The sequence below is a fragment of the Anopheles merus genome, chromosome 2R, assembly GCF_017562075.2.
Source record: "Anopheles merus strain MAF chromosome 2R, AmerM5.1, whole genome shotgun sequence".
NCBI lineage: Eukaryota > Metazoa > Arthropoda > Insecta > Diptera > Culicidae > Anopheles > Anopheles merus.
In genome coordinates, this window is record NC_054082.1 from 52,759,702 (window position 1) to 52,783,085 (window position 23,384).

Below are 23,384 nucleotides of genomic sequence, written 5' to 3' on the forward strand. Positions count from 1 at the left end.
TTACCACGTAAGTTGGCAACCAGCATACCCGGATATTCCATACATTTTGTATGGAGAATGACGTTTCTCTTCTTCCTCTTTTCGTATTGTGCTTATTTTCGAGTCAAATTCAAGCAATTCCAAATTTCAATTTGGCCGTTATTTTTATAATAAAATGAAAAAACTTAATGAATAAATGAAATAGAAGAGGATATATGGTCGGAATCACTTGCTTACAGCATTAAAATATAGAAAGCATTGTTTATCCATGAAAATCGTTAATTTTTTGCATCAAAACGTGTGGAATACCCGCCCAAATAGCCAGCTCGTACTTTATAGCTGATTTAGGGCTGTTTAACGAAAAATCGTTCTGATGTCGTACTTTGTGGCTGATTAAGAGATAGACGGTACTTTGCGGAACTATGGAGCTTTTTAACAGGCACATGGTACTCTTTGGAACTTTGCGGCTGATAAGCACTATGTGTAGGGTTGATGGTGGAACTTGAAGGCGTGTTAAGAAAGCGTACCGAACTTGGTGGAACTTTATAGCTTTTTAATGCATGACATCGTTAATTGAAGAATGAATATTGAGTGAAGTGATTGTGAATTATCAGTAAATTGTGTAAAATTTTGTGTAATTCATCAATACAAAGGATTTAAAAATATACGTATGTCTTTAAACGAAACAAATCTTGTTGTTTATTTCATCGATGACGCTTGCTTGAAAATAAAACACAAAGAAAAATAATCCCTGGCATCGTGGCATAAGGAAGCTGCTTAGGCGCTGTTTGAAAGACCCACATAGAACTTTGATGCTGTTTATCTACTGCAAAAGGCAAATTAGAGCAGCGATCTTTAGCGTGCCAAAATGAGCTGCTTAAGCAATTCTTAACGTCGCTTAAGCATCGCTGCTTGAATTAACTTCACGCAGTACCTAGATAGACAGCAACAAAGTTCCATGTAGTCCTTCTAAATTTTTCAGGATTTTTTCATTTTTCCTAGCAAGGTAAAAGCTGTCAAACGTCCTTTGACGTACCAATTCCATTTCAAATTCCCCAATGTGACAGGGTGTTTCAGGGTTTCCACGATGTATTGTCGGTTCCTATAATTTTTTGGGCTCGTCTCACGATTTATTTATCGCCGCCTGACCTGAGTTGTCCGCTGTACCATGGGGCCAGAGTTCTTTTTCTTATAAATATATACAAATTGCAGAAACGTTAACCGAAAGTTACATATCTTTTTAAACTAGTTGTAGACTCCGTACGACACTACCACATCATAATGTTATAAGGGCTTATCCCGAACAATTTGACAGCCGTGCTGTAGAAAAATGAAAACGAAATGACTGGAGGGGATTCGATCATTTGTTGATGTATGCGTGTGAATTTCAATGGCTGTTTCGGTTGATGTGTCGTAGTGTGGGTGAAAAACTACGTATCACAATCGAATCCCCTCCTGTCATTCGTTCGTCCAATATGGCCTTCCCGCCAAACCTATAAGCCCACCTAGTCCCTATACCCACTTTGCTACAACCTATCATTTTTTGACAATTACCTTCTAACACCCAGTTACCACACATGCGTATGCATGGGGACATGTAGTATATGCGCTCTTGAATTGTACACTTATGCAGTCACTTGGTTCGATTTCCTCTTATTTAGGAAACTATGGACCTTTAGTAGTATTTTACTACTATTTACCAAAAAATCGGCTAAGATGTTTGCAACAGTCCTGTACAAATTAGCCGCAACGTTTTCGCCGTAAAGCACACCATCAAGTTTGCTATCTAGCCCGCTGTTATGTCATCGGTGTGTAATCCGTGCTTAACTTTCCGCACAATTTTCCATTCTGGGTGTTTTTGTTGTCGATATCGGTGGCGATCCTTCTGCTCTCGGCAAGCACGCATCATTTCTACCTTTTCACTGCGATCGAAACCGAAGTGTTCGGCTGTAAACTACGGAGCAAGCGAAACTCATTGGCGACATCAACTCGTTGCAGAGCTAAAGCGAAACTCTCGGTGCGGGGAGAAAACGCTACAGTATCCCGCAACGCGGTGTACGCTGCCATCAAACAGCGGCTGAAGGTTGGATACTGCGCGAAACACGGCTGCAGGAATTTGCGAAACGTAGTTCCGGTTCCAGTAGCTGTTCAGTTACTGGGTGAGTACCGATTTTCTGTGTGTGTGTATGAAAGAAACCACTATTCTGGCATTGATTCTGGTTGAATGAGAAAGCATGGGCATGATTGTATGTTGTCCACGCAACACAAAAGTCTGCTAAAGTAAAACGCATAAAGTGCTGCCGCGATACCGACGACAGACTTGTGTGCTCTTTGTTGGATTCCTAATACACCCAACGCACACCGGAAGAATATTTGGTGAACCGTTTGAGGTGGCATTCAGTTTAAAAGTCATACTAAAAACTAACTCAAACGCATTTGGGCGCTGAGTAAAGATTGCGTACGCGTTGAAACGTTTTGAGTTGCAAAAAAGCAAAACACAACGAAAAACGCACAACGCGAAGAAGCAGCAAGAGAAAAAAACCTGTCAAAAGCTACCCGAGTGCAGCACCAGCGCCTCAGCATGTGGTTCGTCGAAAACGGAGGTAAAGCATTTTGCCTTGCAGTTGTGTAAGTGCGAATCGACAACATCAGCTAGGGCGAGTTTCTTTGTGGTGTGCGTGTTTGCGACGTGTGCAGCAGCCCGCATCGGCAAAGTGTGGTGGCGTGTGTGTTGTGTTTTTCCTGTTGAGCTGCGCCTGTGTGCGTTCGTAACGGCGTGCGAAGCGAGTGTGTGTGCGTGTGGTGGTATCGCTTGCGCCCCGAAAGGGAAAAGTGTGTAGCAGACCGAAGAGCCAGCAATAGTGAATATTCATTCTCTTTCTTCATCCATTCGTGGTAGCCATCATCGTTGTCGTCGTCGTTGTCGTTTTGTCCCATCGTGGTCGCGATTCCGTTTCCAAGCAATTCAATTCTGTGTAAAATTATAAAGTGGCGGAAATCCTTTTCCGTGGTGGTAACAGTTTTGCGGAAAAGCTACGGCAAATTCCCGTCTCGGCGAATCCGAGTGCTCCGACTTTTTCCCAGACACCTTCAACAGTGGAACAGGAGAAGATCGGGGCAGATTAAAGGTAGGTATGCGGAAGCATGCAGGGTGCATTCTTCTCGGTGCTGTAATGTGCTAGCGAGTTGAAAATATTTAGAGGAAATACGGCTGAAACTAACGTGAAGTGATAATAATATTCGGTGAGGCAGGCGACCAGCAAGACGGTACTACGTAGCAATTTCGGCGCATGGAGTCACAGCGAAAAACGTAACGTCTGTGTGTTGGTTGGTGTGGCTGGCTGTCAATGTTGATAAATTGTGCTAAAGGCATCGGATCGAACAGTGCGTACCGGAAGTAGTAAACCAGTACATTGCACTCTAAAGGCTATCTATTAGGTGCAGATATGTGATTATTTTACGCACTGGTAAAAAAAAAACCTTGGGCTACGTTGTCGTCGACGTCCGAAGACATTGCTTCTTCGTTTTGTGCTGTGTGTTGCTGCCAAAGCAATTGCCTCACCAACACCAACATTCTTGCGTAGGGTCTTGCTAAATGCGTGCTCCCCTGCCTATTATGTGCCAGGTTTCGTGATGGTGTGCTGTTTTCTTGGCTGTCAAGACATTGTACTGTTTTCCCTGGCAAATTTGACAAGAAAGGGAGACGATTCTCGTACATTTCATTTCAGGGGGAAAACATTTTTCTGAACTCGCAATCCGATCTTTTCCTCTAATCATTTTGCTCGCTAACACATAACCTCAGATTATCTGTCACACGACGATTGTGGTCGAGGAGGTTTTTTTCTTACCACTTTTTCTTTCTTCTGTCATTTTAGGTTAGTCAAACGTCAAACTTGCCGTGCAGTTACGAAAGTTGTGTTTGCGGTTTTGTCATTCGAGTGATGTGAGAGCCCGAGCATATGTTTACAAAGAAAAGGAAGCCCAAATTCTACCAGCCCCAATGTTTATGTTGGTTGTTCCTCCCATAGCAAGAATAATGGAGATCGCAATGGTGTTGCTATCCTTCCGAGGGATGGATATTAAATTGATGCAAACATCTACAAAATGCATCGCGCAATTGGTGACCCCACGATTGCGGCGGACGTGGATGAACCTTTGACAGCTGTGTGACGTCACAGTGAAATATGATTAGAATCTGTGCACCTTCCCGCAAATCGTGGTGAACCACACACGCAATGCCGGAGAGCAGAATCTAATCGAATCGCGTATTGAAAGGCTTCCGTTGCCAGTGTTGCACGTCATTTTCCCTTATATCTGGCTTGCAATAAGTTGCTTTGCATGGTTCCGGGCAACGTTAATGGTTCAGAAGATGGCATCGCATACGCTCAATTCACATCTTGGTGGCGGTGTTTTCATCACTTGCGGCGTTCTATTTTTAAAATACTCGTTTCGTTAAGCTGTCCCAGATGTCAGAGAATGTAGTGCAAAAGAATCTAGAATCGAATGTGTGAAGTAGCAGCCAGCACACCAATCGGCTTGTGTATAAGCGTGATCGGTGGGGTGTGGATTGAATTTGATTAAGTCCCTTGGCTTGGGTCTAAACAATTTGTGGTTGGAAACGATGCCTTCTTAAAAAAATCTCTTTCTGATATCTTCAAAATAATTGGTTTTGTTTTTTTAAAACAGTGGTCTCCAAACTGTAGTTCGCGGACCACTTGTGGTTCGTGGCGTTAACAGAAGTGATCTGCGAAAAAAAAAAAATTAAAGAAAAACTTATTACGATTCATATATAGTAATTGTTTTCCCATTATCAAGATAAACAGGTCTACAATAAGATTTAAACATAATTTTGATTAAAAACTTTTAACTAAGTCTATCAAATATATGCCCTCAATTGACATGGGCTGTGACAAATGTATTTTCGAAGCCAACTGGTCCGCTATCCTAAAAAAGGTTGGAGAGCACTGATTTAAAGTACAATAGAAGTTGTATGGCCAAATTCGAACTGAAACAACTAGTTCATTCTGTTAACTATCCTATATGTGATGTAGTTCTACAAAGGAATTAATATGAAGTTAGTGAAATTAAACCAAAATTGCTGGATAGTTGTAGTTATGCGCACTATGAACAATAACTGACCATCATAGTGATGGTTATCAGTTTTATTATAACAATGTATTTTAGTGGGACGATTAGGTTTTATATCACCTGGCCAATGTGCCATAAGTGTCAGCTGTTTTAAAGTTAACTCAATAATGAAGTCTCATATCGACCGTCCCTTTTAGCGGATTGTTATTCCCTGCCTAAGTCTCGTTCAACTGCATAGGCCGGTACAACCATATTATGTTATGCACCAAACTAGGCAGATAAACATTGCTTTTTAATAATAATAATTTTGCTTGAACAAAATGGTTCACGGTTGAAAGTAAACTCAATGCTCAACTATATGATAATCCATATATGTACATCTTCGGTGCTTTCCGCCTTTGATACCCCAGCTGATTCTAACGACTCAACCGGGTAGAGTAAACGTTGGTGATATGCTGGTGTGTGTGTGAAAAACATTAAACGTCTTTTCAACGCATGGCCGTATTTCGTAGCACCAGGGGGGTACGGGGCAGGGAATGATTTTGACAGTTCGTTTAGTGTAGAAAACGTCTGCATCCTAACTTGACAATATTTCTAAAGCAAAGAAGTAACTTATCGACCAATAACATAAACATTGTGTAGTATTACGGTGGATACTGGTATTGTAGCTATCTACCGTAAGTGTGTGTTTAAACTTAGTAATTATGTTCAATTTAGTTGCGATAGACCAGCGGTGCTAAATGTTGTCTAATATGTTTTATCCTAAGAGCGATACACAAACTAATCAGACTTTTGTGTTTTAACGTGATTTGTTATGTACACTTATAAAACAAGCTATTTTTTATTCTTACAACATGTGAAACAAATGCCGATTTACTTACTACATACGGTATCCGGAATTCTCAACCTATGATTTCGTGATTCGAAGAAGTGCTATCGAATTCGAGCCTATGTGTATGTTTTAATTTTACCGACCAAAGTAATTGGGTCCATACTTTGTAGGTTCCTAATCGCACTGAACGGCAATTGTTTCAGAACAATTCAAATTTGATTTGTTTTGTTGGCCGAATGTTGCTTCCGTCAAGCAATTCCATTCGAAATTTCATCTTGTCGTTGATTAATTTTGGGAAAATGGATTAGATAAAAGAAACAGGTTGTTTTTGGACTGTATGCGAATGCATACAATTGCTAATAATTATTAAGCTAGTTATATTGTGTTGACGGTATATTAAATGGTTAAGTATAGCCAGCGGCAATACATGCTGGAACACAAAATGACTAGCCGGCACCGTGGTTTTGGCAGCGTGGTGGCTAAAAAAGTATTGCAACCGTTCTGTTCTGTAATGACATCTTGTCACATTTGTGGAAAAAAGTATTATTGCATATGTACTATTGAAAGCAACAATAACATTTGTATTTTGAACTAGTATGAAATACTTTGTTAATGCACAATGAAAACAATTCGGAGATAGGCTGGTAAATGTTTTAACAGTAAACATTGTTGTTATAATCAGATATAGATGTTCTAATTGCGCACGGCGCCTTAAACTTAGTTAAAAGGCACTAAATTGTGTCATTGTTCTGCTATATTAATTTGCGATATGGAATACGTATCATTTAATGAAGGGGGGATCCGACTCGTTGTAAATAATAAGAACTCCAGGATAGACTATATAAAGTAGATACATTTGTATATTCATGTATAGTTCATATATATAAATATATATACATGTAACTAGTTTATAGTTTAAAGTATTAAGATTGCTGGTTCCTATACCGAAGTCGGCTACAAGTACCAAGTGTAAAAGAAGAATGGTATGGTATCCAATATTAGCCGCCGGCAAAGTAACAACAAAACTCAAAGCAACATTGTTTATGTTGCTTTTCATGCATGTGTGTTTTACATAGTTGGTGCAAGTGTCTTGTTCAATAACTTTCTTCCGCGTTTGATAATCGCTCTGTGATGATTCAGAATGATTATACTGAACAAAGAAAAGAAAAAAAAACAAGAAAAAAGACGAACGTTAAACACTTTTATGAATTTATGTTGCTGGGAAATCAACACAATTCTCGTGTATGTGAAAACGTGGTGGTAGAGAGAAAGTGCCGCACACATACAGCGAGCATTAGAGAGGAAGATAGAAACGAAGTTCTCTAATGAATAGTTCATGGTTCGAGCCAATGAACACACTCTCGTGCACTACAGGGATGAAGCATTTCTTTTGTGGAGCTATAAAATCGTGGTTGCAATAAATACATAATATGTTATGCAAATGAAAACCAAAGTAAATAATTCAGCATTGAAACACATTGCACTTTTTTCATTTTTGTTGGTACAAATTCTTCAACGTAAATTAAATTTAATTGAATAATGTCATTGAAGGAAGGCAACCAGTTCGATAAAACATGCGTAAAGGAACATGAACACCCTTAATTCCAAATCATAATAATTGTTGTATCAACATCTTTTGCGTGCTACTTCCGTGTTGGCCTTCAAAAGAAAACCATGTGAGCCAGCGATTGCTCTTCCCTGTGTAACATTGGAAGAGAATCTATGTAGCGATAGGAAATCGATTGCGCAAATACTCATCCTCATCTATGTTTTTGTGTGTGCATGCGTACGTACTTGTATGTGTGTGTGGGTATGAGATCGTCTTACGTTGACTATTTGTTCCCATTGTCGGGAGCAACTCTCGTAAACCTACGGCGGTTTCCTGTACAATTCTCCGTACATAATGTAGAAAACTCCGGACACGCTCCTACTGTCCTCTCTTGTGATCTTTGCGAAACTCTGTTTTTGGGTGGAAAAGCATACGCAAAAGAATGAGAAGTAATCGACGGTTCATTCATTGGTCTTAATTCTGAAAAAGAATGTAAGAAAATCAACCATTCTTGCACTAGCGGCGACTGACGCGGCGACACACTCTCGTTCAACGCGTTTGCGGCCCAATGGACGGGTGTGTGTGTATTGGTGTTACGAACTTACAAAGCAACCCGATGGCGTGGTGTTGTAGAACCAGAGACACCAGAATCGGGAGGCACCGCGATGCGTTGACGTTGACGGGGGGGGGGGGGGGGGGGGGGGGCACCCTTACGAAATTCTACACGCTTTCTGTGTGTGTATGGGCATTCGTGGCCGTTTTCGTGTGACTGATTCTCTCTGTAGTTCTCCGCACACAGCGTACCCAACGTAAAAGGGATACGCTCTCGAGATAGGCGAGAGCAAACGAACGATCCCCGGCACAGAGCGGGCAAGGCCGGCCAGTCAGTTGCGAGTTTTCCAAGTCATTACGGTACCACGCGGCGCAACTAGCAGCAGCAGCAGCAGCAGACACAACCACGGTGGAAAATTAAGGGAGCTGACAGCAGTTGAACTCCGATAACTGGTGCTTCCAGTTGAATTTCTATTCAATATCAGTGAACGATTCAAGATAAGAAACTGTACACCGTTTTTCTGTCTCGAGTGCAAGTGTTACTTGAGTGGAATATATAAAAAAGAACGAAAGAAGCGGCCAGAAAGCAGCCAATAGCGTTCCTTCACTAAACGGTGCTGAGCGAAGCTAGAACAAACACATGGCACATCATATGTTAAAATCGTGGCATTGCAGTTTAATCAACAATTCGTGCTAGTTGTATCGTGTATGGTACGACAAGGTTTGGTGTTGAAGTTGGAAAGAGCTCAACTATTAACAAAGGCAGCAGTGCCCATGCTACTAGTCGCTAACACTGCCCGCGAGTCGGAAAGAAGAGTTCATTAGCACTGCTATTTGGCCACGCTTTCCGTTTACAGTGCACAAGTCAGTGTGCGTTTTACTGGCCGTGAAAGCGGAAAGGCAGCAGCAAAAAGGAACAGCATTCACATGAGTTCGCGAAATTCGTAGTCAGTTCGGAGAAAAGGTGGTATGATATTTAATGGCGGCTTTGGCGAGACACGCCTGAACGCGTTTTTCCGACCAGAACTCTCCAACCGCATAAGTACGCACACACGAGTGGAGGGGAAATTTGGATGAAGAAAATCACCCCATGTGCAGCTGCTTCCCGGCGAGAAGGAAAAATCCTATAGGAAGTTGGCAGACCTTTCGTGCATCTGCGCAGAACCGGCGACCGGTCAGCGAAGGAAACGACGCAACGGTGAAACGCAAAATAGTAAAACGTGCATTTGTGGCATAATTGGTACGGATCCACGGAGAAAAGGAGAGAGCAAAAGAGAGCCATTTGGCGGTTTAAGTGAGTTGGCATTGTTCCGAAAAAAATCATAATATTAGGACGCATCGCCCCAGGCAGCAGCAGCTGTTACGATAAAAATGGGCTACGATGACATTTTGCAACATCTCGGCGGTTTCGGGCGATATCAGCGGCGCATCTACGTGTTGCTGTGCCTGCCGGCAATATCCTGTGCATTCCACAAGTTGGCGGGAGTGTTTTTGCTAGCAGCACCGGACTATCGGTGCCGGTTGCCGTACGAACTCGAGAATGCAACGTACCCGATGCCGGACGAGCGGCTCACTCTGGCGTACCCGATCGATACGCTGACGGGCAAGTTCTCCACCTGTAACTATCTCGATGCCAACTTTACCGATGACTACTGGGCCGGCGGAACACCGGCGGCCGGCGTTCGACCGTGCAATCACTGGGTGTACGATCGGACCAAGTTCGAGAGCAGTACCGTCACCGATTGGGACATGGTGTGCGATCGCAACTGGCTCCGTGCGTCGGCCGATTCGCTGTTCATGGTGGGCGTGATGTTGGGCAGCATCGGTTTCGGCTACCTCTCGGACAAGTACGGCCGGAAGCCCATCTTTTTCGCCTCCCTAGTGCTGCAGGTGATCTTTGGCGTGCTGGCCGGAATTGCGCCGGAATTTCTCACCTACACGTTGGCCCGCATGGTGGTGGGCGCCACCACGTCCGGCGTTTTTTTGGTAGCGTACGTAATCGCGATGGAAATGGTGGGACCGAGCGATCGGCTGTACGCTGGCGTTGTGTGCATGATGTTCTTCTCCGTCGGGTACATGCTGACGGCCGCGTTCGCATACTTCATTCACGGCTGGCGGATGTTGCAGATAGCGCTAACGCTGCCCGGCGTACTGTTCCTGTGCTACTGGCTGTTCATCCCGGAGTCGGCCCGTTGGCTGCTGTCGAATGGTCGCCCGACGGAGGCAATTACACTCATCGAGAAGATTGCCAAATGCAACAAGCTGACGGTACCGCAGGAAGCGCTCGACAAGTTGGTGGAAGAGGACAAGGCGCAACAGCAGGAGGATACGAACGAGCCGAAGCCGTCGCTGTTGGACATCTTCAAGCATCCCAACTTGCGCCGTAAAGCGATGCTCATCTTTTTCGACTGGTTCGTGAACAGCCTCACCTACTACGGGCTGTCCTGGAACACGAACAATCTCGGCGGCAATCCGTTGCTGAATTTTGTCATCAGCGGAGCGGTTGAAATTCCGGCCTATTCGTTCCTGCTGGTCACCCTCAATCGCTGGGGCCGGCGAACGATCCTGTGCGGCTGCATGATCTTTGCGGGCATGATGTTGTTGACCACGATGGCCGTCCCTGCGTCGCAGCAGTGGTTAATCGTGGTGCTGGCTATGCTCGGCAAGATGGCCATTACCTCCAGCTACGGTACCGTGTACGTGTTTTCGGCCGAGCAGTTCCCAACGGTCATCCGCAACGTGGCGCTCGGCGCATCCTCCACCAGTGCCCGCGTGGGTGGCATACTGGCACCGTACTTTAACCTGCTCGGCGACTACTGGCAACCGTTACCGCTGCTCATCTTTGGTGCGCTGGCTTTCGTGGGCGGTGTGCTGTCACTGTTGCTGCCGGAAACACACAACCAAAAGCTGCCGGAAACGATCGCGGATGGGGAAAACTTTGGCAAGCACAAAACGGTACCCGTTAGTGGCACCGGAACCAACGGTAGTATGGTCGCTGGCGGTGGCGGCGGCGATCGTGATGTCGAACATACGGCGGAAGAGCTGCAAGTACTCAGCAAGCCGGAACCCGCCACAGACGGCGAAGAGATGGCCTCAGACACGCTTAAAGCAGGAGAAGACAAGAACAAGTATTAAACAGAGAGGATAAGGCCTTCAGCAAGCTCAGGTTGGAATGTCGTAGAAAAAGGGAGAAGTCTACAAGATTATTTTTCGCGCTAGAACTCTACGTAAAAAAAGAGTACTCATAAAACATAGATGAACATGTGTAGATGACAGTACAAGAAGAAGGAAAAAAATGCACGCCCTTATTGGCGAACAAAAGACTTATGAAAAGACGTTAGGACCTGCAGACTGAGCTTAACGTTGAACGTAGCGACATTCTGACGCTTTCCTCCGCAGTATGCGCAAACGTCGTGTATCCTTCTTTTATATTTCTCTCAACCCTCAGCACATCATACGGTTTCGCACGTATATTGTGCTGTTTGCAGCTTTAAAAATCATTCATTTCATCTTTCGCGCATGCTGTTATGGTAGGGTCTTATTATCCGACCCTTTTTTTGCGGTGATCTTCCCGATCTTCACAGCAGGACACTGCGTTCTGCAGGAATGTGAGTTTTGCGTGCGTTTTCTTTAATCGTACATAATTCATAATTAGGGTGGAAAGAAGATGGCAGTAATAATTCCTTTTTAGTCGAGATAGCATGCACATGAGTTGAACGAACGCTGGAAATTTTGAAGAAGCTTAACATCGCTTGTGTGGCGTTGGTTAAACAAACGTAAATTGTCTTACACAATTCGACATATTTTACAATGTCACTGTATATCTTCCCATTTAACGATTCCTTTTTTTGTGGCAAAACAAGTTTTTCTGGTAAACATGCATAGAATGAGAATAGGATGAGTCAAGACACTCAGTTCAATATATTTACGCTATAAGTTGTATGCTATTATTAACATGCCATTTCTCGTAATTGTTTCAACATTTAATAGTATCTTTTGATTCGACACCTAAAATTTGAAAGGTTTCAATGATGTGACGAATGTGTGCATTTCTGTCTTGTCACTAACTGAACGGCGGTAAACTCCGTAATGCATCATGAATAATGTAGATTCAATATTGCTAGCCGTTTTACTAAACACTTTCGTTCAGTTTTTTTGTCATTGAATTCCAAGGGCGAACAACAATTTCAATTCATTGCATATGTCTTTACGAAAAAGTTCAGCTCGATCATAACGCAAAACAAAATCATCTGTCTATTTCCTTATGGTGACTTATCGCTCTCCTCGGGTGCTTCAAAAGTTGTCGTGCCCTTTATTTAAAGTCATTCAACAGATAATGGAACTGTTCCAATGTCGCTACGATCACAACACGATCGTTTACTATTTCAGTAGGAACACGATCTTTTCTAATCAATGACGCGACTTCAATAGATTCGTTGAATGGTTGTTGTGCAATTCGAGATGATGTGTTATTTTCTCTCGTGAAAAGAATTGTAGGTACATAATAATATTAAACCACTTGAGCTTATGAAGTGGAAAAATCGATTACCCTGGGAAATGGAACTTGTTAAAACGTGTGCTGTGCTGTACACTGCGTACAGCATGCGGTGCCTATACATGTGCACATGTTTGTTCTTCTTAGCGGTCTGGCTGATTGGTTTTTGGGTGTGGAGGATTTTTTTTCACGTGACTGACGCCATTTGTGTCGTGTTGACATAATTCGAGAAAACTATTTTTGTACACACCTTCTGATGGATTTGTGTATTCGTTCGTCGTAGGATGGTGAATGCCCACAAATGCATAAGTTAGCCCAGTGTGCAGTTGGGAATGGTTTTAATGTGTGAAAGCGAATTATTCTTTTGATAATTTTATACTTTGCATAGTTTGCTCTTGTACACGATGAGCACATTCTGAACTCAGGACAAACCTATTTGTCATCTATCATATCGCGCCTTTGCTGCGATCTTATTGCATCTCGAAACAATGCCTCGCACACAAGGATGAGGTAGTTATTAAATGCGCGTAATGTAAGAAGAACAATGTTTTTTGTGTCAAAGAAAGAAGGACCAATTTGAACTAAGGAGCGAATACGCGAATAAACGTTGTCCTTCGTTTTATTTTTTACTTGTACACACAATGATCAATGTAAGCAGATGAAGCAAATGACATTGTGCTAAATTTAAGGAAGCTTCATTTTTTCTAGTAATCATAAAATTCATGCTCTTTCTGATCGTACTTATAAACATAACCAAACTCAACTAGAAGAACACGTACATTCCATTGCATGATAAAGTAAGGTATGATAGAACGAGCATAGTAGACAGAAGGAGTACATTTGAAAATTAAGCTGAAACATAGAATGTAATATAGCGTAAGTTTAAATAATAAATGAAAACGTTATAATCGCTACAAAGCAAATCTGCGTTTGAGTGTTTAGCTTAGCATCTTCTTTGTTGATTTCACGTACACGCATCGTATGCGTTGGGTCCCACAATCAAAGTATATCGTTCGAAAGTAACGAGCTTATCAGGGAATCAATAGCTGCTCCTCATTTGTTTAGCAGGACGCTCGCTCGTGGGACTGAGAAGAGTATAATAGGGTCCGATAAGCTAAATCATTATTTGATTCGTATCAGGCGTTGGTTACCAGAGGTAGTAACAAGCAAAGCAGCTGTAACAATATAAAGAACTAATGTGTAATGGTATTTGTAATGCTTATTGAGTATTTTTTCTGAGTTTTTTTACTGTATGTATGTTGTAATGAACGAGTAGGAAATATTATGAAATGTTCTAGAAAAGATTCTGATATTTGTTCATCCCTTTGTCGATTACTGTTTATTATGAAGACGAACTTCAGCAATTAGTTTGACCAAGTTTCCGTACTAAACAAATACAACGCTACAAGGCAAAAACATTGTAAAATCGTCTTTTGGTTTATATTACCTTAACTTGTATAATTCAAAATAAATACAACCTCTACTTGATGGAAACGGACGCAACTGAACGGGGTTTCAATGTATATCAACACTACAGTCGTTCCCTTTATTCATGAATCAAACTTCTCCCCTGCGCATCGATTAACAGTGTGCGTTTTTTCTGTCAGGCGCGCCACGATCACGCGATCGCGAGTCAATGTTTACAATTGCATTCAATTGATTGGTCGCGATGGAAAGAAGGGTCCATAAGATTCTATGAGTAATTTACGTTTAGTTTCCGTTCTGCTATTTGAATGCCGGTCGATTGGTGGGTTGGTTGTCCTGAAGATCAAGTTTTCTCTCGATTTCATAACAAATCATGTAGGAGAAATGGGAGCGTTTGGATTGTGGAAAGATCGCCCTAGTGTTCCCGCTCGGGCAATAGGAATTTTTAATCGATATTAATTGATGCACGTAAACGGTGATAAAATGATTAATTTATATTGGGTTATTTATTTTTACTTTATTTCAATCAAAAATAGCTGGACAAAGTCGTCCGCTTCTTCGTCCAGAAGGAGGAGAAGCTGTCGAAGCAACGGTATCATCGATCCCGGAAATTGCATCGTTACTGCCACCCACCTTCTGCCACTATACCCCACTGAAGAGTGATTATAGCAGCTTAATCTGCCTGGCGAGCCATTTGTTGATAAATATCCAGAAAGTGCAGAACCGTTAACCGCGGCCAACAAAGCAAGCAGCCTTCCGAACGGTGTCCGCGCAAGGATGGGTGACGCAATCAACTTTGGGCCTGCCTGGTTACGCAAGGTGGCGTCCGATAGTAACACCACTAGTAACCATCACAGTACGAACAGTAGCAGCAGCAGCAGCAGCCACCACAGCAGCCATTCGATGGTGAACAGCAATAGCAGCAGCACCGTCGCCAACAATGCTGGCGGTGGTGGAGGCGTCGGATTGCATCATCAGCATCTTCCGCATCACCATTCGCAGTCGCCGTCGTCGTCGCACTCTTCATCGCACCATAGCCTGTCGCATAGTAGCAGCGGCAGCGCTATCGGTGGCGGTGGTAGCGTCGGCGGCGGTGGAAGCTCCGCTGCTACTGGCGGAGGTGGTGGTGGCCTTTCCAATAGCTCGTATGGTGGGAGCTCTGGTGGAGGTGGTGGCGCTGCTGCTAACAACGGCGGGACTGGACCAGGGGGCGCTGTTACCTCCACTACAATTCGGTACCCGTTAGCCGAGTTTCGCTACGGCCGGGAGGAAATGCTAGCCCTGTTCGACGGAAGAACGATCAAGACTCCGGAAATACTGGTGCACTACAAGGGCTTGTTCGTGGAAAAGCCGCAACCACCGCTCGCGCTTACTCCTTGTCCGGAGGAAGAACTGATTGTGGAACCGGAGGCACGGGTATGTAGCAGCACGCGGTGCACGCTTCCTACCAACTACTAACTATCTTTTGTATGTCCATTTATAGCGCGCTTGGCCATCGAGAAGTATTTCGCTTGGAATTCCTGGACGTGGCGCTCGTGGTGGCTCGGTCGATCGTGGTCGCGGGCGTGGCCGCGGTCTGTATACTAGCTATCAACGTTCGTCCTCTTTCTACGATGATGAATCCAGGGGCGTAGGAAGAGTAAGTTGAAGGGGTCGAAGTGGCCCGTTGCCAATGGTTAGAACATAGTTAGTAACTCTTGATTATTTCACACTACTACTTATCAGGGCGAACGACCGTGGCTGGAGCGTAATGGAACTGGTGGCATCGGAGGGGTCGGAGGCGATGCAGAGTGGAACAACTCATCGTCGAGCCCTCGGAAGGAGTACGGGTCGCGCGTTATTCGTACGAGCGGGGGCTTGGAAAGCTGGCGTCGTTCCCGTACGGACGATGAGAACGCCGGCGCTACCAGCAACGGGATCAGCGATTGGCGATCTGGTGGTGGTACTGGCGGCAGTATTACGGGCGTGGCGCGTGAAAAGTGGACTCGATCAACGAGCTGGCGCGATGAGGATAGCTCCTCTCATCACGGGGTCGAACGAGGATTGAATAGTAGCATCGGGGGTGACCGCATGATTCCCCCCTACAAGTCGCGCCTTTCGTCTGGTGGCGGTCTTGGCAGCGGCGGTGGTGATCCGAATTCCGGCCACTCGATGGGTGCCGGTGGAATGCGTCGCCCGAACTGGGATACCGATGAGCTGCCCGAGTGGGCCACGGAAAATCCGTCCGATTTCGGTGGCAGCTTCGATGCGACCGGTGCATTTCACGATTCCGATAATGATGGCGAGAACGGTGGTGGTGGTGGCAGTGGCAGCGGGGGAACTACTGTTAACCGGTATGCCGGAGATGGTAGTGACGCGAACGGCGGTAAGACAAACCACCTTACCAAGGGCGGCGATGAACGATCGAAAAACAACATTCGACACCGAGCTGACGACAGCGAGTCCGGCGGTGAACCACATCGAGACGGGACGGAGGATACGACTGGCAAAAATAGAAGCGATAAATCAACGCCAGCATCGGCCCAGAGAAGAGAAATCGGCAAGTCCATGAACCATATCGACGGCAGAGAGGACGACGCGACGGCGTTAGCTGTCGGTAAAAAAGGTGACGCTCACAATGAAAAGCAACATTCGAGTGCCAATGAATTGCAACAGAAGCAAAAACAGAAACAACAGCTAGATAAGGACGGAAACCCCCATGTGTCTGAATCGTCTCCAGAAAAACTATCCTCGTCAGAGAGAAATGATGGTTCTGGCTTAGTTCAATCGAGCACTACGACGAAGGGTATATCTTCTTCGCGTGAATCAATCGAATCCTCCGTTTCATCTTCCATCAGCGGAACGGCCGCTGTGATAGAACCTGACGCTCGACAGAATTCCCCGTCGTCGTGGCACAAGGCTAATGCTGCATCGGTTGCCACTGGGGCAAAAATTGCTTCCGAGCATGCATCGCTATCGGCTAAAGGTGGTGAGGCCGGGAATGAAAATGACAACAACGATGGTCAAAAACATTCCTCCCAGCAAGAGAAGCGAGACGGACCGAAAAAGTCGCCGTCCAGTACGAGCGTCGATCGAATGCAGGAAGTGGCAGACGATATGGTTGCTCAGCTGATTATGGATGATGAATTTCTGGCGACTGACGGTGATCCATCGGTAATCTCTTCGATTGCTGCTAGCACCAGTGGGTTGGTCGGTGCGGGTGGAAGCCTCGGCAAATCTCCGGTCTTTGGTATGTCGGCGGCAGGTGCGACCAGTGCGGCAGCAACCTTAGCAGCGGGAGGACTACCGATGAACGTGGTTTTACCGAAGGCGCATCCGATGCAACAACTCTTTGGAAATGGGAACCTTTCGCGCGTGAATCCTCTATTGCTATCCGATCCGGTGGCTGCCAATCGTGCAGTAGTGGCCGGTGTAAACCCGATGGCACAGCTGCACCATTTGATGGGACCACCGGCTCCCCCGCCCGGATCGGATATATGGTTTTACCGTGACCCTCAGGGTAAATTGCAGGGTCCGTTCCAAGCGGCGGAAATGACAGAATGGTACAGGGCCGGATACTTCGACGAGTCGCTGTCGGTGCGGCGAGCATGCGATGAGGTATTTAATACGCTCGGCACACTGGTGGCCCTTTGCGGTGGCATGCCATTTTTAAATTCTGTGATCATACAACCGTTCAAAGCGTCCGGTGGTGGCGGTGGCATGGCGAAACATTCGCCACAGCAACAACAGCAAACGCAGTCCAGCACGGCTACCCAGGGCCAACAAAAACAGGCTGCACCCGGCACGAATGGCAACAATGTTATGCCTTCCCCGAATCAACAGCCAACGGCTGGACAGGGATCCTCACAGCAGCAACAGCAGCAGCAGCAGCAGCAGCAGCAAGGGTCACTGCATCCTGGAAATGCTGGCAGTTCTGCTGGTGGTGGTCCGAATGTTTCCGGAATTTCAAGTATTCATTTAATGCGCCAGCACCAAATGGTGGTGCAGAAGCTACAAAGTACGGAAGGATGGGCTGTACTAACGCCAGAGCAGCAAAACATGATCATCCAACAGCAGATGAATCAGCTGATGAGCTCAGATGTGGCGGGCATTGGAATGATATCGCCTTCTTCATCGTTGCCTGGCGCAAATGCTGGAAGCGCAGCAGGTGCGAATCAGCATCAACAACAGCCGGGTGGCATTTTTGGCGCTGGTACAGCTGGCGGGGCCGCTGGTATGATACCGTCGAATCAGGAAACGTTGGTACATCAGAAAATGCGGGAAATGCACCAACAACAAGGCCAACCCCTGCAACCGCCTCAACCGCAACAGCAACCGCCAGCACACGTTATGATGGAACAGCTGCAAAAGTCTGTTTCAAGCAATCATAACAATAGTGCGTTCTTGAAGTTGCATTTACCAGACTTCAATCAGACATCTCAAGTTCCTGGAGGAAGACCGATGCTTGGTAAGTAGAATTGCATGGGCAATTAACACAATATATTGTGTTTGGAATGAGTGTACGAAGCTTAACATTTGATTTTATTTTTCCATTTCCAGGTAACATGAATGTTGATCCCACCACTGCCGCAGCTGTAGCTGCTGCTGCTGCAGCTGGGCACGACCCTCTAGGGCACTTGATGCATGGTATTGGGTATAATCCTCAAGCCGCCGGGCAAAATCTTGGACCTTTGGGGCCAAACAATCTTCTGATGAATCGCGGTAGTTTGCTGGGAGCTGGGGCCGGTGTTCCTACACAGCAACAACAACCTCCATCTCAACACCAGCAACCACCACATCCAAACGCTGGAAAACCAGGCGCAGAGGATCCTATTCAATCACTGTTCATGCAACTGTCGTTGCATAAGAACCAACAAACTCCGCAGCAGATGCCGAATCATCAGCCTTCATCGAAACCGGGAGGAGAAATGATGGGAGCTCCTGCTGGCTGGCTGCAAACGGGCGCTGGACAACCACAGACTGCCAATAACGGCGGTGGATTACCTGGACTAGTTGGCCCGCGAGGTCCAATGATTGGCGCAACTTCTAGTTGGGGCGATCTACCACCACCTACGAGTGCCTCTTTTGCGTCCTTAATGCAGCAGCAACAGCCGCCGCATCTCCCCCACGCTGGTCACCATCCACTGTTATTAGGTGGCAGCGGTCCATCAAATGAACCACAGGCACCATCAGTTGTTTCACTGTTTAAACATCATCAGCAGGCAGAAAAGCAACAACAACTGGAGAAAGAACAGCAACAGCAGCTTATTCAACAGCAGCAACAACAACAACAACAGCAGCAACAGCAGCAACAGCAGCAGCAGCAGCAGCAGCAACAGCAACAGCAACAGCAACAGCAACAGCAACAGCAACAGCAACAGCAACAGCAACAGCAACAATTGCAACAGCAGCAACAGCAGCATCAACAACAACAACAATCGCAGCAGCAGCAGCAGCAGCAACAGCAACAAATGCAGCAGATGCATCAAGAAAATGCACTTGCTCAACAAAAACAGCAGCATCAGGTGCAGCAATCACAACATGTCCAGGAAAATCATCAGCATCTGCAGCACATGCAACAGCATCAAATGCAACAATTACAACATCAGCAGGAGCATCAGCAGCAAATATCGCAACAACAGCAACAACCACAACAGCAGCCACAGCCGCCGCAACAGCCAGAGCCTCAGTTGCAGCAACAACCACAACAGCAACAGCAACAGCAGCAACATCAACAGCAACAGCAACAGCAACAGCAACAGCAACAGCAACAGCAACAGCTACCGCAACAGCAACAGCAACAGCAACAGCAACAGCAACAGCAACAGCAACAGCAACAGCAACAGCAACTGCAACAGCAGCAACAAAAGCAACAGCAACAGCAGCAACAGCAGCAACAGCAGCAACAGCAGCAACAGCAGCAACAGCAGGAACAGCAGCAACAGCAGCAACAGCAGCAGCAGCAGTCGCAGCAGTCGCAACAACAACAACAACTGCAGCAGCAGCAACCGCCGCCGCAGCCGCAGCCGCAGCAACAACAACAACAACAACAACAACAACAACAACAACAACAACAACAACAACAACAACAACAACATCTGCAGCAACAGCAGCAGCACCAGCAACAACAACAACAAACACAGCAGCATAAGCAAGCTAAGGAAAATCAAAAAAAGGAGAGCATTGCCATAGAAGCGTTGAACCAACAACAGTCCGGCAATAACAAAAAGCAAAGTAATAAGCAGCACCACCAGCAGCACGTAAATAATCACGTAGAAACGGTGGAAGAAAAGACAGGTACATTGCAGCAGAATCAAAAGTCCAAAAAGCAACAAAAGAACAACCATCTAGCTTCGGGTGGGGCCAGCAACGGCCAAGTAACGATTACCAGCGAGGAGGAAAGCGAATTCATCATCGTGAAAAAAGAGATGGAGGAAAAGAAGCGCCAGAAAGAGATGAAAAAGCAACAGCAGGAGGAGCAGAAGCGTAAGCTGGCGGAAGAGAAAAAGCTGCTGGAGGAGCTGGAAGCACAAAAGAAAGCAAAGCTGCTGGAGTCTCAGCGCCGTGAAGCGATGAAAATTCAAGAGCAGCAACAGCAGCAACAGCAACGCTCGGCCCCTAAAGCTGTACCGGCGCCATGGTCTGGAGCGATGGCAGAAATTGCAAACAGCAAACTAAGCCTGTCGGAAATCCAGAAAACCGAACGTGCTCTGCTGGCCCGCCGTGAGCACAGCATGCGCGAGCAACAGGAACAGCAGCAGATGCTGGAGATGCAAACGCAGCTGGTAGACGGTCGACTGAAGTGGAACGCACAGAACCTGATGCCGGCCAAGGTGAAACCATTGGCTGAGATACAGGCGGAAGAGGCCGCTGCGGCTGAAAGAGCCCGCGAGAAGAATGCGAACGCGTCCGGTTTAACGGTGGCTGCCATTGCGGCTCAAGGTGGCGTAAAGGGTTCGAAGAAAGAGGACAACTTGGCCAGTCTGCTGGGCGGTGCTGGTGCTAGTGGAGCCGGATCCGCTGTGTGGCGCGGAGCCGGTAGCATGCTGTACTTTAATTCAACTAAAGCGTGGACTGGTGATGGCGAGGCGAGCAGTCTTCTAGGTGGGGGAGCCGGCGGTGGTTCCTCCGGGCTCAGCAATAATGTTAGCTCTGGCGGCTTCTGGGAGGAACCTACGCAGCCCAGCGTCGTAACAGCTGCCTCGATTGTTGCTTCCGCTGGCAAGGGCACTGGCAACAGTGCGCGGAAGCAGGCGGCCAATGCCAACGTGACCACGTCTGGCGGTGCTTCCGGCAAGCAGCAGCAGCAGCTTTTGAGCAAGAGCAAAACAATGGGCAGCATTTCCACGAGCTCTTCCTCGACAGTGGCCGCTGCCAAGCAGCAGAAGCAACAGCAGCAAGGCTCAGCCAAAGGTAGCGGATCATCGGGTACCGGTAAGGCCGGTGGCAAGAATGGAAATGTGTCCGGAGGAAATAGCGATCGAAAGGACGACAGGAAGCATCCGAGCGAGCCTACCAATGAATTTACCGATTGGTGTACTCGTGCCCTGAGCTCGTTAAACAGCAACGTCGACAGTAAGTGTTTCATTTCTGTTTGCGGTTTGTGGTTTGCGACCACCAAGTGTGATTGATCATAACGCAAATGCTCTTTCCACAGTTCCAACATTTGTCGGATTTCTGCAGGACATCGAATCACCGTTCGAGGTGAAGGACTATATCCGTTTATACTTAGGTATGCCAGCCTATGGCTTTTTGCCGTATATTTTGTAGGTGGTTTGTTCTATAGGACAGTAACGAGAATCACTTCTACTTTGCAGGAGAAACTAAAGAGTGTTCGGAATTTGCGAAGCAATTCCTCGAGAGACGCTCCAAGTACAAAAATCAGCAGCGCCAAAAGAATGCCCACATCGATGATATGTGTAAACCGGCACCAGCTATTAACCCATCGTCTAACGATTTCCAAGAAATCAAGGTAAGCTAATTACAATGCTGGATCTGCCATGCCCGACGAATGATAGAGCAGAGATAGTGCAAGATATTAATGCTGCGCCCCCTTCCCTTTGCAGGGTAAAAATAAGAAGGTAAAGAAGAACAAGATGATGAAACTCGACAGCAGAATCTTGGGCTTCTCCGTTACGGCTGCGCCGGATCGGCTTAACGTTGGCGAACGAGACTATGGCGATAACGTTTAAGTGATCGGCACATAGCCAGGAAGAGAAAGTGAGACAGAGAGGCAGAGGGAGAAAAAGAGATACAGAAAGAAAGAAAGAGAGAGATACAGAAAGAAAGAAAGAGAGAGAGAGATACAGAAAGATAGAGAGAGAGAGAGAAAAATCAACTGGATTTGTGTGTGTGTGTGTGTGTGTGTGTATGTGAGCAACAAAAGCAATGAAGAACATAAAAATCATAGGTGAACCAGCGACATAAGTGTGGCACAAATAATAACCCTTCCTCTCCCACTCAATGAAAAGTAGATCGATCGCAAGGGGTTTCGAATTGGTTTTCAGTTTTTTCCTTTAATTCAGTCTAAAAGGGTAGTGTAGCTTGTGTGAGATGATGGGATTCAGAGCCAAACGTAAGCAAAAGTATTCACGGATCGTTAGTCAGGCGAATGTACATGTCATTAGTATGTATCTGGTGGTAAAATATGCTCGAAATTGTGTTTTGCACTGCTGCTAAATGTTTACGATTTACTTTTGCCACTTCCTTCCTTATTTTCTTTGGTCGGTTGACATGCAATAATGTTAGGGATGTGCAACAGATAATTGATGTTGCTTATCCCCTACGAGAGACGACCTTGCTCAGACTGAAATGTTACGCATAATCGAACCCTGCGTTCTTTTGCTTGCTCTCTCTCTCTCTCTCTCTTTCTCTCCATCATCACCGTTTCGGTATAAATCATCACGATGCAAGACTCGACAACGAGCTTTGCTTTGTTGGAATTTATGTTTTAGGGATGATTTGCGTTGCGTTATTGTTTTCATGTCGATTAAAGATTCAACGATTGTTAAACTACGAATTGTGCCACAACTGTGTAACTTAAATGGTTCCAATCGCAGTGTGAACAATCTGGTGAATCTTTAGGCAGCTCTTTTTTGTGTTTTGTAAATGGCATAAGACAAGAACACGGTCTTGCAAGTTTAGCGTGCTTCGCTTCATTTCGAATGGGATATTTTGATTTATAATTAGGATAGTTTCAATTAGAGCTGTTCGTGTTGAAATTTAAATCTTCGATGCTTGTACTACGTTTGCGGCGCTGCACCGCATTCCTTTTTTCACACCAAACCGCACGCGTGCTGTACGCCTCTGTTGTAAAACGTTTGGCTACGGTACTATTCGAAGGAACTATGAAATGCCTGCTCCCGTAACCGATGTACTTTACTCGATGTTATTGTTAAACCTACTAATGATACTTGCTGCTATGAATAGCTGAGTACCAAATGTTGAAGGAAACAGCGAAACAATCCAACTTATAAACCTTTTTA

The 23,384-nt window shown here is 45.7% G+C and overlaps 2 protein-coding genes across 3 annotated transcripts; both read left to right on the forward strand.

Annotated features, from left to right (window-relative positions):
* The first annotated feature begins 1,811 nt into the window (after positions 1 to 1,811).
* On the forward strand, positions 1,812 to 22,175 carry LOC121603521 (GIGYF family protein Gyf). 2 transcript variants are annotated; one of them, XM_041932357.1, is made up of 9 exons: positions 1,812 to 2,138; positions 2,879 to 3,107; positions 14,457 to 15,336; positions 15,404 to 15,559; positions 15,646 to 18,367; positions 18,460 to 21,474; positions 21,557 to 21,631; positions 21,717 to 21,871; positions 21,966 to 22,175. In XM_041932357.1, exons 3-9 carry the CDS (start codon positions 14,698 to 14,700, stop codon positions 22,089 to 22,091), a joined length of 6,888 nt encoding a protein of 2,295 aa, XP_041788291.1. In that variant the 5' UTR covers positions 1,812 to 2,138; positions 2,879 to 3,107; positions 14,457 to 14,697; the 3' UTR covers positions 22,092 to 22,175. The 2 variants fall into 2 exon arrangements, with proteins under 2 accessions (XP_041788291.1, XP_041788292.1); XM_041932358.1 differs by lacking the exon at positions 2,879 to 3,107.
* Positions 8,156 to 14,384, forward strand: LOC121603524 (organic cation transporter protein-like). The gene has a single exon (XM_041932364.1). The coding sequence runs from the start codon at positions 9,372 to 9,374 to the stop codon at positions 11,133 to 11,135; it is 1,764 nt and encodes a 587-aa protein (XP_041788298.1). The 5' UTR covers positions 8,156 to 9,371; the 3' UTR covers positions 11,136 to 14,384.
* Positions 22,176 to 23,384: the final 1,209 nt, after the last annotated feature.

What these genes read in the sequence shown, in the direction of transcription:
- LOC121603524 (XM_041932364.1), top strand. Translation starts at nt 9,372, where the DNA reads ATGGGCTACGATGACATTTTGCAACATCTCGGCGGTTTCGGGCGATAT.
- LOC121603521 (XM_041932357.1), top strand. Translation starts at nt 14,698, where the DNA reads ATGGGTGACGCAATCAACTTTGGGCCTGCCTGGTTACGCAAGGTGGCG. An exon ending in TTGTGGAACCGGAGGCACGG is followed by an intron (nt 15,337 to 15,403) that starts GTATGTAGCAGC and finishes GTCCATTTATAG; the next exon opens with CGCGCTTGGCCATCGAGAAG. An exon ending in CTATATCCGTTTATACTTAG is followed by an intron (nt 21,632 to 21,716) that starts GTATGCCAGCCT and finishes TCTACTTTGCAG; the next exon opens with GAGAAACTAAAGAGTGTTCG.